This window comes from Salvelinus sp. IW2-2015, linkage group LG20, assembly GCF_002910315.2.
Source record: "Salvelinus sp. IW2-2015 linkage group LG20, ASM291031v2, whole genome shotgun sequence".
In the NCBI taxonomy this organism is placed as follows: domain Eukaryota; kingdom Metazoa; phylum Chordata; class Actinopteri; order Salmoniformes; family Salmonidae; genus Salvelinus; species Salvelinus sp. IW2-2015.
In genome coordinates this window covers 37,905,524-37,920,223 of record NC_036860.1, presented here as the reverse complement: position 1 = coordinate 37,920,223, position 14,700 = coordinate 37,905,524, and the positions used below count along the sequence as shown (strand labels likewise).

General features: G+C 41.1%; 1 protein-coding gene across 1 annotated transcript in view; it reads right to left on the bottom strand.

Moving 5' to 3' along the window:
• LOC111980924 (branched-chain alpha-ketoacid dehydrogenase kinase) overlaps positions 1-14,700 on the bottom strand; it is a 28,640-nt gene that overhangs the window by 7,882 nt on the left and 6,058 nt on the right. The window contains exons 2-7 of the mRNA XM_024011981.2: positions 12,308-12,376; positions 10,362-10,472; positions 9,318-9,365; positions 4,953-5,072; positions 4,621-4,719; positions 2,563-2,636 (exon numbers count right to left, since the gene is read on the bottom strand). Coding sequence (XP_023867749.1) covers positions 2,563-2,636; positions 4,621-4,719; positions 4,953-5,072; positions 9,318-9,365; positions 10,362-10,472; positions 12,308-12,376 — 521 coding nt within the window. The remainder of the gene's footprint in view (positions 1-2,562; positions 2,637-4,620; positions 4,720-4,952; positions 5,073-9,317; positions 9,366-10,361; positions 10,473-12,307; positions 12,377-14,700) is intronic.

Here is a 14,700-nt window from a genome sequence, read left to right as displayed (position 1 = left end):
CATTGTGTGGTGACAAAACTGCACATTTTAGTGACCTTGTTGTCCCCAGAACAAGGTGCACCTGTGTAATGATCATGCTGTTCAATCGGCTTCTTGATATGCCACACCTGTCAGGTGGATGGATTATTTTAGCAAAGGAAAAATGCTTACTAACAGGGGTGTAAACAAAATTGTGCACAAAGTTTGTGAGAAGCTTTTTGTGCATATGGAACATTTCTGGGCTCTTATTTCAGCTCATGAAACATGTGATCAACACTTTACATGTTGCGTTTATATTTCTGTTCAGTATAGATGCATGCGCAGTGAAGCTCACATGAGTTGGATATTTGTTTACATAGCCAGCTAACAAGTTCCTTGTTTTGTCCTGTTTCTACCACTGCAATTCATTTGGAAACTGTCCCAGCTTCGTAACTAATCAGCTAACATTGGCGAAGTCTGTAGTTAGTGTGTCAGGCAAGACTTTTTTTTTTTAGGAAGAGAAAGGGAAAGAAAGCGAGAAAGGAATTGTAGGTGTAACTATCACAAAATTTATTAGGAATATAGTATGTGTATGGTTGAGAAAAAGATAGGAAGGACGAGAGAGACATTATGTTCCTGACTACAATGGTATCCTATTTGTTGTTACTCTGGGTCAGTGAAAGTGAAAAAGTGATGTGGAGTCAGGGCCCAGCAGCAAAAGGCAGAGAGGAATAGGAGTTAGAGGATTGGAGGGATAGAGATGAAGCGAGGAGAGAAGAAAATAGTGGAAGGAGTGGACGAAGCAGAGGGAGAGGCAGAGGACGAGGGAGAGCATACCCGAGAGGGGAGCCTATGTTTCAATGGCGTGTGTCTGCCCTAAGTCCCACCATTCACCCTTGTAGCACACAGCCTGGGCCTAAAGTGACAGTGGCTTTGGAGTTGTTTTTAAGTGGTAGGGACCTTCTGTTACAGAGCTTGTAATGGATTACAACAAGAAAATGGGCAGGATTGAACATCTTGACCAAGTGAAGAGCTATTACTATGTAGGATGCACAGGCAGAAAATGGTGGAAGAATGTGTTTTGGGGGATGCTCAACATTGCCATCAAATGTGTACATTGCAGTGTCCCCCACACAAAGGACCCCTCCTAGAAACCGCAGGCGCTGGTCCATGAAGGCATTCAAAATGCAGTTTGCAAACAGTCGCGTCGTGATATGGCTACAGTGGCAGGAAGAGGGGATCCAAGAGCGTAACACCTGGGTGTGCGGACCGAGTTGTAACTCATTTGAAAGCAGGTTAAGTTTGATGGGCACAAGAGAGTGTGTGTGGTGTATCAGCAAAGAGTGGGAGATGTGTAGAAACCTCCTTTGGGTGCGCTACGTGTTCTGTGCCACTTGCAGGATGTGGCCGTGCTTCCAGAAGTTCCATGACATGTTGTAGGCTAAATGCAAACACTAAAGTGATAGTGTGAAATATGAATTTGTACTACAAGTCTTGTCTCTGGACAGATGTTTTTTTATATTCTATCCAAATACTTGTTGCATTCACAGAATTGTCGTTAAAGTAGGCTATTATTTCTACATTGTGTGTCAGGCCTGGTCTGTACTAAATCTTATTGAGTACCTACATTTTGAAATAGTCTGAATAGTTTTTACATTGTTACAGAAGAAAGAATCGTTGTCAAATAGACTAATTTGTGTGAGTTTTGAAATACTTTCTGAATATTGTCCTCGTCACATTTTGGATAATTTGTTGTTTATAAGATATTATACTTGGTACTTTGAAATGTACTATAATTTAAATACTTTCGGTTTTTTTTGTTGAGTGTAGTGTCTTTACACATTGGAAGACAAAATTAGTGTTACTCCTATTGATATGAACATGGTGTCACATTAAAGAAAATACTGTGCTCTTTCAAACTAAGTTAACTTGTAATTTGTTCATTGATTTTGAGCGGTCTGTTTGAAATGTGTGCCAAAATTAGCTTAATCTTAAATTCTCAGTAATCTACAGCAGCATTCTATTGGGGTCTAAAGAGCTAAAGAAGAGTTTTTAAGCCTTGACATGGATTGTGTATGTGTGCCATTCAGAGGGTGAATGGGCAAGACAAAAGATTTAAGTGCCTTTTAGATGGGGTATGGTAGTAGGTGCCAGGCACACTGGTTTGTGTCAAGAACTGCAACGTTGCTGGGTTTTTCACACCCAACAGTTTCCCGTGTGTATCAAGAATGACCCACCACCCAACTTGACAACTGTGGGAAGCATTGGAGTCAACATGGACCAGCATCCCTGTGGCATGCTTTCGACACCTTATAGAGTCCATGCCCGACGAATTGACGCTGTTCAGTCCCCTACTAAAATGTAATCAATCTGCTTTTACTAGTTGTATTTGCTACTTTTGATGCAATTGTTAATGGATAAGGTGGAACAAAGGCCCATATACAGTCCACAATGGCATGCCTGGTGACAAGTCTGTACATGAGCTCTATCAGTTTAACACAGAAAAATAGGGGTAAATAGAAGGCAGAGCGTGACCTGTGGTCTAATACAGAAGTAGCAAGATTCTAAACCAACAATATATAAAGGTAACGAACCACCACTCACCTTGCAAAATCAACCCATTTCTCAATGATCTTTTTGGGGGAAAGTCGCCTGCAGATGATGCCCACAAAATCAGGCTGCATAGAGGGATGAAAGGTATAAGAGAAGCAAAAGCTTTATTACTGACATGCTAAACATTGGATAGTTTGCCCAATTTCTTAAGAGTCAATGTAATCCTAGTCAGAATGTTTCAGAACGAAACCAGCCGTCAAAGGATTTGATAAAACAGTGAGTTAGGTCTAAGTGTTGTTGGGCAACAAAACCATAACGCTCGGCGATGTATCAGGTACTAGCGGCTAACTAACAGTCTCTAGACCTGGCAAACATGCTTCACCATCCTGACCACCAAAACGTTATGTAGACCCTATAACTGGTCATATGAATATATTCTGAGGCCCACACACTGGAACTTAGGCTTACGAGTGTTTTAAAGATGCATCTTTCCTACAACGGCCGAAGATGTTACATGCATTTCCCAAAACGACCGTTCTCTCTGCATGGTGTTAAGTGCGTCGTTGGCGCATGTGTCGATACTGACAGGATCAAAAGGGAGTGCTGCTCTTGGATCAGCTTTCTCCATTCAAATCTTACCTTAACATTATTTCGGGTGATCATTTAAAATTAAAATAAATTTAAACTAGGCAAGTCGTTTAAGAACAAATTCTTATTTACAATGGACGGCCTACCCCGGACGACACTGGGTCAATTGTGCGCAGCCCTATGGGACTCCCAATTACGGCCAGTTGTGATACAGCCTGGAATCAAACCAGAGTCTGTAGTGACACCTAGGCACTGAGATGCAGTGCCTTAGACCGCTGCACCATTGGACATAACTAAAAACACCAGAAAAAAATATATAAAAAAATAAAATTAAAATAAAAAATAAAAAAAATCGGCAAATGCATTTATTTAGGAAATCTGTTCCAAAGTATTCCCACACAATTTGAAATTCTGGTTTTAGTCAAATGTTATATCCGTTTGGGCTTCTTGTGGTCAATTTGCAGTCCACAAATTATATGTAATTATTTTTCGCCCACCCCCCCCGACCATACGCCATTTACAAAAAATCTGCCTGTGGCTGAATCTAGTTGACCCCTGTCCTAGAGCTGTATTACCACCTACAGCTGCAAATATTGGAGGTAGCTTATTCTAATGCTTACCCAATAATAATGTACTAAATCCCAGATTTGGCACATCATTGCGCCCGTTAGACTACTTATCATGTAATATATTGACACAAATTACAGACGGTAGCCTACAAGTAGCAAAATAGAACTAGATTGAACATGAAATGCATTTCAATATGATTAACATAAGCCAATAGCGTACTTATATTTTAATGCAGTCATCTCTGTATTCATTTAAAGCATATTTTTATACATCGCTTGTTTGTATCAATTGCAAAGAGATTGGCAACTTTATTCGTAGTCAACTTTGTTCTGAAGTTATCGGCATGAACGTTTTCAAGTGAACGTTAATAACGATGGTTTTGGGAAGCAGCTCAGATTTAACAATCCTCCTACGAAGGTTCTAACAATGAACTTAGCCTTCAGATGATTTTGGGAAACCGGGCCCTGTTCTTTGGTTGCATAAAGCACATCAAGGGTTAATATAAGGCTCTAGCAAAAGTCATGGGGCCAGCAGACTGCACCAATAATAATGGCTTTGTCCATCTGACGTGTTTCGTTTTTCTTTTAGCTCGCATGAGTGGTGCATAATCTAGAATCTGTCAATCGGGAGTGACACTGCATTTCACTGCACTGGTGGGCTAGTTTTAACATTTTAGTGTATGCTAGAGTGTCTATAGATATATTTGGAGATACTACTGCACAAATAAATGAATCAGATGTTTATTGTAATGCTTATAATCCAAACTAAAAGTGTGTTTGCAAGGCTGAAATGTTGGGTTCATGTTCTGGTGGGCACGTTTAGTCTGAAAATAAATTAGTTATCCAAGTATGCTTTGCCTCTTCAACTTATACTGCCCTGTAATAACACCATGCGTGTTCCTTTTCTCAGTCTGTTAGCAATTAATGACTAGAAGGTTTCTGGGAGACATACATTTTCTTCATGCAGGGCAAGGTGGTGTGTGGCTAACATCCGGATGCCCAGACGGGAGGTGAGGGTGGTGTCCAGAAAGTTACGGACCAGTGTCTCATCCTGGAACATCAAAACAAAACACTCAAGGCCAGGAATACATTACACCATTCTGTAAATCCTACGGTAACATTACAAAACAAAGAGTTCCAACAACCAACTTATAACCAATTTAAATAAAAGATCTGCAACCTCAAGTTGTGTTCCATATGACTGGCAGCAGCAAGACGATAAAACAGTTGTTAAAGTGGAACGTCAATGACTTCAATCAGCTGAAATATGCTTATGGCCATTACCTGGATGTGCCGCCGACACTCCCTGAAGCCTTCAGCCAGCAGAGTGACCACATCTTTGTGGTCATCCAGGAGCTGCTGCACCAGCTTACTGTAGCGAGCGTCCATCTCCTGGTCCTTGATCTGACAAACAGATGATGCAGAGTGAAATCCATTTGAATTTGACCATTATCAAAATCTGAGCTGGGATGAATTCCATTCTTATTCCAGTCAGATGAATTGGTACATTTCTCCACTAGAATAAAATATACTTGCAGAAGTGGCTTGAAATCAACTGTTTATCCACACACACACACAGCCTTCAGAAAGTATTCACCCATCTACACACAACCAATAATGACAGCGAATTTTTGTTTTTATGTATTGAAAATGAAAACAGAAAAATATAATTTATATAACTATTCACAACCCTGAGTCAATACATGTTATAATCACCTTTGGCAGCGATGACAGCTGTGAGTCTTTCTGGGTAAGTCTAAAAGCTTTCCACACCTGGATTGTGCAACATTCACCCATTATTCTTCAGAACATTTTTCAAGCTCTGTCTAGTTGGTTGTTGATCATTGCTATACATTTAAGTCTTGCCATAGATTTAAGCTGATTAAAGTCAAAACTGTAACTAGGCCACTCAAACATTCAATGTCATCTTTGTAAGCAACTCCAGTATATATATATATATACACACACACACACACACACACACACATTTGGCCTGGTCTTTTAGGTTATGGTCCTGCTGAAAGGTGAATTTGTCTCCCAGTGTTTATCCTCTTGGTCTTTCATTCAAAATATTCACAAAAATCAAACCTATAATTTAAGTAAAATGAATAGAGAAAAAAGTTTTCCTCAAACATGGGTGTCACAATTATTGGCACCCCTAGAAATTCTTGAGTAAAATCTAACTGAAGTATATTCCCATTTTAAGTTTAAGTTCAGCTGAGTGATTAGGAACAAGTAAGTGGTAAGCCATGACTTCCTGTTTCACTGGGGTATAAATATGAGGTAACACAGGCCAAGTTCCCATAGTCATCCATTACTAATGGGAAAGACCCGAGAATACAGTAATGATGTGCGACAAAAGGTTGTGGCGCTGCACAAAATCAGGAAATGGCTATAAGAAAATAGCTCAACGGTTGAAATGCCCATTTCCCCTATCAAGGCAATAATTAAGAAGTTTAAAGCAACTGGAGATGTTAACAATCGGCCTGGAAGAGGATGTGTGTCTATATTGACCCCACGCACAGTGAGGATGGTTCAAGTGGCCCAAAAATCTCCAAGGATCACAGCTGGAGAACTGCAGACATTAGTTGGGTTTAAGGGTCAAAGTCTCAATCTGCAATCAGACGCCACCTACATAACCACAAGTTGTTTGGGAGGGTTGCCATAAAAAAAAAAGCCTTTTCTGTCATCAAACAACAAACTCAAGCGCCTACAGTTTGCCAAACGTTACTGGAACCAGGTACTATGGTGAGATGAGACCAAAATAGAGCTTTTGGGAAACAAACACCAGAGTTGGGTTTGGTGTAGACAGAAAGATAGCCATGCAGTAAAGTACCTCATCCCCACTGTGAAGTTTGGTGGTGGATTTTTGTTGTGGGGCTGTTTCTCTTCCAAAGGCCGTGGACATCTTGTTAGGATACATGGTATCATAGACTCCATCAAGTACCAGCAGATATTAAATCAACCTGACTGCCTCTGCTAGAAAGCTTAAACTTGGCCATGGGTTGGATCTTACAGCAGGACAATGATCCAAAGCACACCTTAAAAGCAACAAAAATGGTTCAGACCACAGTATCAAGGTTTTGCCATGGCCATCCCAGTCCCCTGACCTAAAGCCCAAAGAAAAACTGTGGGATGAGCTGAAGAGGAGATTTCACAAGCATGGACCTCGGAATCTGAAGGATTGGGAGAGATTCTGTCCGGAGGAATGGTCTCAGATCCCTTGCCATGTGTTCTCCAACCTCATTACGCATTATAGGAGAAGACTCAGAGCTGTTATCTTGGCAAAGGGAGGTTGCACAAGGTATTGAATGAAGGGGTGGCAATAATTGTGGCACACATTTGAGAAAGGTTTTATGGTAAGCCTTTTTTCAGAACCCGTTTTGCTCATATTCACCAAGGGTGCCAATATTAGTGGAGGGCACTGTAGAGTGGTACTCACTGATGTGTATTAGCGTCAAACCTAACGTGTTGTATTCAGGGCAAAGTTCACTTCGTTGCCACATTTTTTGCAGTTTTACTTTAGTGCCTTATTGCAAACAGGATGAATGTTTAGGAAACGTATTAATTCTGTATAGGCTTCCTTCTTTTCACTCTTTAATTTAGGTTAGTATTGTGGAGTAATTACAATGCTGTGGATCCATCCTCAGTTTTAGCCCATCACAGCAATTAAACTTGAACTGTTTTAGCCACCATTGGCTTCAAGGTGAAATTCCTGCGTGATTTCTTTGCGTGATTTCTTTCCTCTCCGGCAACGGAGTTAGGAAGGACACCTGTATCTCTATAGAGACTGGGTGTATCGATACACCATCCAAAGTGTAATTACCGTATTCTTCCACATTTTACTACGTTACATCCTTCTTCTAAAATTGATTAAATTGTTTTGTTTCTCATCAATCTACACACAATACCCCATAGTGACAAAGCAAAAAGTTTTATAAATGTTTGCAAATGTATTACAAATAAACAGAAATATCACATTTACATAAGTATTCAGACCCTTTACTCAGTACTTTGTTGAAGCACCTTTGGCAGTGATTACGGCCGAGTCTTCTTGGGTATGACGCTACAAGCTTGGCACACCAGTATTTGGGGAGTTTCTCCCATTCTTCTCTGCAGATCCTCTCAAGCTCTGTCAGGTTGGTTGGGGAGCGTTGCAGCACAGCTATTTTTAGGTCTCTCCAGAGCTGTTCGATTGGGTTCAAGTCCGGGCTCTGGCTGGGCCACCCAAAGACATTGAGACTTGTCCCGAAGCCACTCCTGTGTTGTCTTGGCTGTGTGCTTAGGGTCGCTGTCCTGTTGGAAGGTGAACCTTGGCACCAGTCTGAGGTCCTGAGTGCTCTGGAGCAGGTTTTCATCAAGGATCTCTGTACTTTGCTCCGTTCATTTTTGCCTCGAGCCTGACTAGTCTCCCAGTCCCTGCTGCTGAAAAACATCCCCACAGCATGCTGCCACCACCATGCTTCACCGTAGGGATGGTGCCAGGTTTCCTCCAGACGTGACGCTTAGCATTCAGGCCAAAGAGTTCAATCTTGGTTTCACCAGACCAGAAAAACTCTCATAGCCTGAGAAACAAGATGATGTGCCTTTTGGCAAATCTAAGCACGCCGTCATGTGCCTTTTACTGAGGAGCGGCTTCCGTCTGGCCACTACCATAAAGGCCTAATTGGTGGAGTCCTGCTGTCCTTCTGGAAGGTTCTCCCATCTCCACACAGGAACTCTGAAGCTCTTTCAGAGTGACCATCAGGTTCTTGGTCACCTCCCTGCTCAGTTTGCCCGGGCGGCCAGCTCTAGGAAGAGTCTTGTAGGTTCCAAACTTCTTCCATTTAAGAATAGAGGCTACTGTTCTTGGGGACCTTAAATGCTGCTGAAATGTTTTGGTACCCTTCTCCAGATCTGTGCCTCGACACAATCGTGTCTTGGCCCTCTACGGACAATTCCTGCGACCTCATGGCTTGGTTTTTGTTCTGACATGCACTGTCAACTGTGGGACCTTATGTATACAGGTGTGTGCCTTTCCAAATCATGTCCAATCAATTTAATTTACGACAAACTCCCATCAAGTTGTAGAAACATCAAGGATGATCAGTGGAAACAGGATGCACCTGAGCTCAATTTCAAGTCTCATAACAAAGGGTTTGAATATTTTTTCACTTTGTAATTATGTGGTAGTGTGTAGATTGCTGAATACATATAGTCCATTTTAGAATAAGACTAAATGTAACAAAAGTTGGAAAAAGTCAAGGGGTCTGAATACTTTCCCGAAGGTACTGTATGCAGTAGCTATCCTCTGTATAAAACTGGTTGTATCATCTCAGCTGGATTTGTTACAAATCTTGCAAAAATACCCATTCAAAATACTATACTTTTCATCCAAACAATGACACTTTCAGTCAAACAAATACAGTAGGTGAAATCTTTGTCTTTCCTAATGTCCTTGAACTTGGGATTTCATTTGAAGTCGTCACACACACACACACCTCTATAGCAGACACCCGTTGCCCACTCCACAAACAAATACATTAGTCAGTCTGGAGGTGTCAGGCCAGTCTGACAGCCTCTCCAGTTCCAGAAATAAATATGAAGACGTGAGGGTCAAGCACTTGGCCAACCCAACCTACCCCTCAGTGTGGCCGCTTGACTACTCACCACTGGGAAATCACTCAACACATGGTAGGCTCGAATGTAGAGCTCATGCTGCAGGAGGGAAAGAGACAGAGTGGGTGTTGATTAGAATTCCCTCTGAGCACACTTAGGTAAGAGGAACCTCCTCTGCCTCCATAAGTGGGCCACAATACATCCCATGGGCGTACATGTGTCCTGGCCTACATTCCAAAAACAGAGGATGTTTACAAGGTTATAGCCTAGGTCTTCCAATATGACTCAAATCCTTAATAGTTGTTGGAGTGAATGTGTAATATTACCCCATCTTAAAAAATAAACAATGTAGAGTAATTTGTGCATCACTGGTTATGTGTTTTTGGTAGGAGAATATTCAGAGAAAGCACTAGGCCTACAGGTATACATACATCCCTTGTATGACTGATCATGCATTGCAGGCACCAATGTTTTTGTTGTTGATGAAAATGAAGAGTGCCTCTGCTGTGTGCGAAATCTAGGTAAAAGTTCATCCAGTGTCAAGACAATCAGATGAAGTAAATAGACCATGGGAAGGGAGGAGAGAAGAGATGCCAAAGGGAGGAGTAGATAAGGTTTCATAGTACTGCACATGACAGCTAAAGAACAAAGGAAAACCTCCAATTTCACAGATGGGGTATCTTTTCAACTCTAGCTCTATAGGAGAAGAACTTTCCACACTCAAGCAGAAATTGGGTATGCTGATAGACACATTACTTAATCGAATTGATTATAGTTCTGTAGGCATAGTGATGTGGCTTTGTTTGTTACAGTGTAAAGAAGCCCTTCTCATGAATTTAGGAAGCTAAGCGATGCAGCTAAGCTAATAAACGCTAGCAGAGTGTTGTGTGACAAGTCCATTCTCAATGAATGATTGTTCAAGGTTAGTCTATTTTGATAGACAGTGACTCAATTATGTTTCTGACACCTGTTGAGCACATGCCCTCCTCTCCCAGACAAGCACAATGATTGGAATGAGAGGCTTGTCCCGTAAGTTGCAAAGTGGCCGTTAGTGCACCAGAAAGGTAAACTAGACATGTTGACAAAGGGACTCACCACTTGCAGAATGGTGGGGTTGCAGCCAATGATGAAGGGAAGGCTGCGGAAGCCCTTGATACGGTGGGCAATGCGCACAGGCAACTCCTTGTGCAGGTACTTGGCACTACTCTACAAACACACAGGGTGGAAGGGTGAGACAGATACACACCGCAGACAATACAGAGCAAGGCACAGTGATCAATGACTAGGCAAAAAAAAAAGTTATGACCCAGGTTATTTAGTCGTAAACTGTAGTATAGTAAAATGTTATTTCCAGTGAGAGTGCTACACGTAAACACTCAAGATGACATTCCTAAAGCAGCATAGGGGAGAAAAAGAAAGTGAAATATTGGTCCAATATCTGTTTAACTTCTTATGGCTGGGGGCAGTATTGAGTAGCTTGGCTGAATAAGGTGCCCAGAGTAAACTGCCTGCTACTCAGGCCCAGAAGCTAAGATATGCATATTATTAGTAGATTTGGATAGAAAACACTGAAATTTCTAAAGCTGTTTGAATTATGTCTGTGAGTATAACAGAACTCATATGGCAGGCAAAAACCTGAGAAAAAAATCCAACCAGGAAGTGGGAAATCTGAGGTTTGTAGGTTTTCAACTCATCGCCTATCAAATACACAGTGGGATATGGGTCAGTTTGCACTTCCTACGGCTTCCACTAGATGTCAACAGTCTTTAGAACCTTGTTTCAGGCTTCTACTGTGAAGGGGGAGCGAATAAGACCTGTTTGAGTCAGGTGTCTGGCAGAATGCCATGAGCTCAGTCAGGCGTGCGCCCGTGAGAGTTAGCTGCGTTCCTTTTCCTTTCTAAAGACAAAGGAATTGTCCGGTTGGAATATTATTGAAGATTTATGTTAAAAACATCATAAATATTGATTCTATACATCGTTTGACATGTTTCTACGAACTGTAATATAACTTTGACTTTGTCTGGACTAAGTGCTTGCGCCACTTGAATTTGGATTTGTGAACTAAATGAGCGAACAAAAAGGAGGTATTTGGACATAAATGGTGGACTTTATCGGACAAAACAAACATTTATTGTGGAACTGGGATTCCTGGGAGTGCATTCCGATAAAGATCATCAAAGGTAAGTGAATATTTATAATGCTATTTCTGACTTCTGTTGACTACACAACATGGCGGGTATCTGTATGGCTTGTTTTGGTGCCTGAGCTCTGTACTCAGATTATTGCATGGTGTGCTTTCTCCGTAAAGCTTTTTTGAAAATGTGACGCAGTGGTTGCATTAAGGAGAAGTATATCTTTAATTCCATGTATAACACTTGTATTCTCATCAACATTTATGATGAGTATTTCTGTAAATTGATGTGGCTCTCTGCAAAATCACCGGATGTTTTGGAAGCAAAACATTACTGAACATAATGCGCCAATGTAAACTGAGATTTTGGATATAAATATGAACTTTATCGAACAAAATGTACATGTATTGTGTAACATGAAGTCCTATGAGTGTCATCTGATGAAGATCTAAGGTTAGTGATTAATTTTCTCTATTTCTGCTTTTTGTGACTCCCCTCTTTGGCTGGAAATGGCTGTGTTTTTCTGTGACTAGGTGCTGACCTAACAATCGTTTGGTGTGCTTTCGTCGTAAAGCCTTTTTGAAATCGGACACTGTGGCTGGATTTACAACAAGTTTATCTTTATAATGGTGTATAATAATTGTATGTTTGAGGAATTTTAATTATGAGATTTCTGTTGTTTGAATTTGGCGCCCTGCACTTTCACTGGCTGTTGTCAAATCGATCCCGTTAACTTCTTATGGATGAAATCCCGTTAAGGAACACTCAAATATAGATAAGCTACATCACTTATCAAGTCAACTTCAAGGCAGTCATCAATCCCGCAGACAAAGCGTGTCTAAGACCTATTATGATGAGAACTAACCATACAAAATTGTCCAAAGACTGGACAGAGGAGTGGTCAGTTACCAGGATGTGGTTTCCATCCGGAGACTTCCCAGCATAGAGCAGGGTGGCTGGTGTCAGTCGGACCAAGGCCTGGGGAGAGCGAGAGAGAGGAGAAAAACAGCTGTAGGTCTGGTTTAGTGGATTTCCTCCAATATTAGATACAATGGACATAAGCAAACAACAATGTAGTGAGAATTCATGAGATACGGATTACGGACACAAGAACTCAATAAATACCTGCAGTCAACTTGTGCACTAGGTTAAAGGGATAATTGGGAACTTTGGCAATGAGGCCCTTTACCTACTTCCCCAGAGTCAGATGAACTCGTGAACTCATTTAAAAGGAAGTTAGGGGTAGTTTCGTGAGCCAATGCTAACTAGCGTTATGACTGAAAGTCTATGGGTATCTACTAGCATGCTAGCAGATACCCATAGACTGTCATTGCACTAGCAATTGTGCTAGTTAGCAACTTCCTTCAAACTGCGCACAGAAACTGAAAGTGGTATCCACAAGTGCATCGGACTCTGGGGAAATAGATGAAGGGCCATTGCCAAAATCCCCAAGTATCCCTTTAATAGATAAAGCTGATCAAGTTATTCATTTCGCCTGTTTCATTATGAAACCGTTCCCCAAAGCAGCGGATTGAGCCAGTCACATGGTATGTTGTTTTTTTTATTACAAAAAGCCCACAGAGTAAACAGAAGCTTCCACGACCTGACGATCCACTGTTGTGCAGCGCAAGAGGTGATCAAGTTAAAATTGAAATTCTCTGTTTGCTTAACTTGCTTACAGCAGAGAATCAATCCCCTCCTGGACCAAAATCCCAGCTGTCTAGTATGTTTTGTGTGTGCAGCAAACCTTTTGAGATACAGGCATCCTTCCTAACTCGGTTGCCAGACATGGTGAAATCCCTGAGTGGTTTCCTTACTAAGGCCAATGGTGACTTTAACTGTTTTAGAGTTTAAATGGCTGTGACAGGAGAAAACGGAGGATGGATCAACAACATTGTAGTTACGCCACAATACTAACCAAACTGACAGAGTGAAAAGAAGGAAGCCCGTACAGAATCCAAATATTCCAAAACATGCAATAAGGCATGAAAGTTAAACTGCAAAAAATTCCCCCCCCCCCCCAAAAAACAGTACCACTCCTCATATTTTTAAGTATGGTGATGGCTCAATCATGTTATGGATATGCTTGTCATCTGCAAGGACTAAGGAGTTGAAGATAAAAATAAAACGGAATAGAGCTCAGCACAGGTGAAATCCTGGAGGAATACCTGGTTCAGTCTGCTTTAACAGACAAATTCACCTTTAAGCAGAACCATAACCTAAAACAAGAAATAATTTAGTCCTAAATATTTAAACTAAAAGCATTTTATTTGGGACAAATCAAGTTATGTATCACTAGTAAAGGTCGACCGATTTAGTGAGGGCCGATTTCAAGTTATCATAACAATCGGTAATCTGCCTTTTTGGACGCCGATTCCATTGCAATCCACGAGGAGACTGCGGCAGGCTGACCACCTGTTACGAAAGTGCAGCATCAAAAGGACCTTGTGGCTGCAAGGAGCCAAGGTAAGTTGCTAGCTAGCATTAAGCGTATCTTCACAATCACTAGTTAACCTAGTAATATCATCAACCATGTGTAGTTAACTAGCTTGTCCTGTGTTGCATATAATCAATGCGGTGCCTGTTAATTTATCGTCGAATCACAGCCTACTTCAACTTTGCCAAACGGGTTATGATTTAACAAAAGGGCATTCGCGGAAAAAGCACAATCGTTGCACAAATGTGCCTAACCATAAACAATGCTTTTCTTAAAATCAATAGAGAAGTATCATTTTTTAAAACCTGTATATTTAGTTAAAATAAATTCATGCTAGCAGGCAATATCAAGTGCAAGCAGAGTCAGGGTATATGCAGCAGTTCGGGCCACCTGGCTCGTTCCGAACTGTGTGAAGACCATTTCTTCCTAACAAAGACCGTAATTAATATACCAGAATTGTACGTAATTATAACATTGAAGGTTTTGCAATGTAAGAGCTATATTTAGACTTAGGGTTGCCACCCTTTCGATAAAATACAGAATGGTTCCGTATTTCACTGAAAGAAAAAACATTGTTTTCTAAATGATAGTTTCCGGATTTGACCATATTAATGACCAAAGGCTCGTATTTCTGTGTGTTTGTTATAATATAATTAAGTCTATGACTTGATAGAGCAGTCTGACTGAGCGGTGGTAGGCAGCAGCAGGCTCGTAAGCATTCATTCAAACAGCACTTTACTGTGTTTGCCAGCAGCTCTTAGCAATGCTTGATGCAAAGCGCTGTTTATGACTTCAAGCCTATCAACTCCTGAGATTAGGCTGGCAATACTATAGTGCCTATAAGAACACCCAATAGTGAAACATT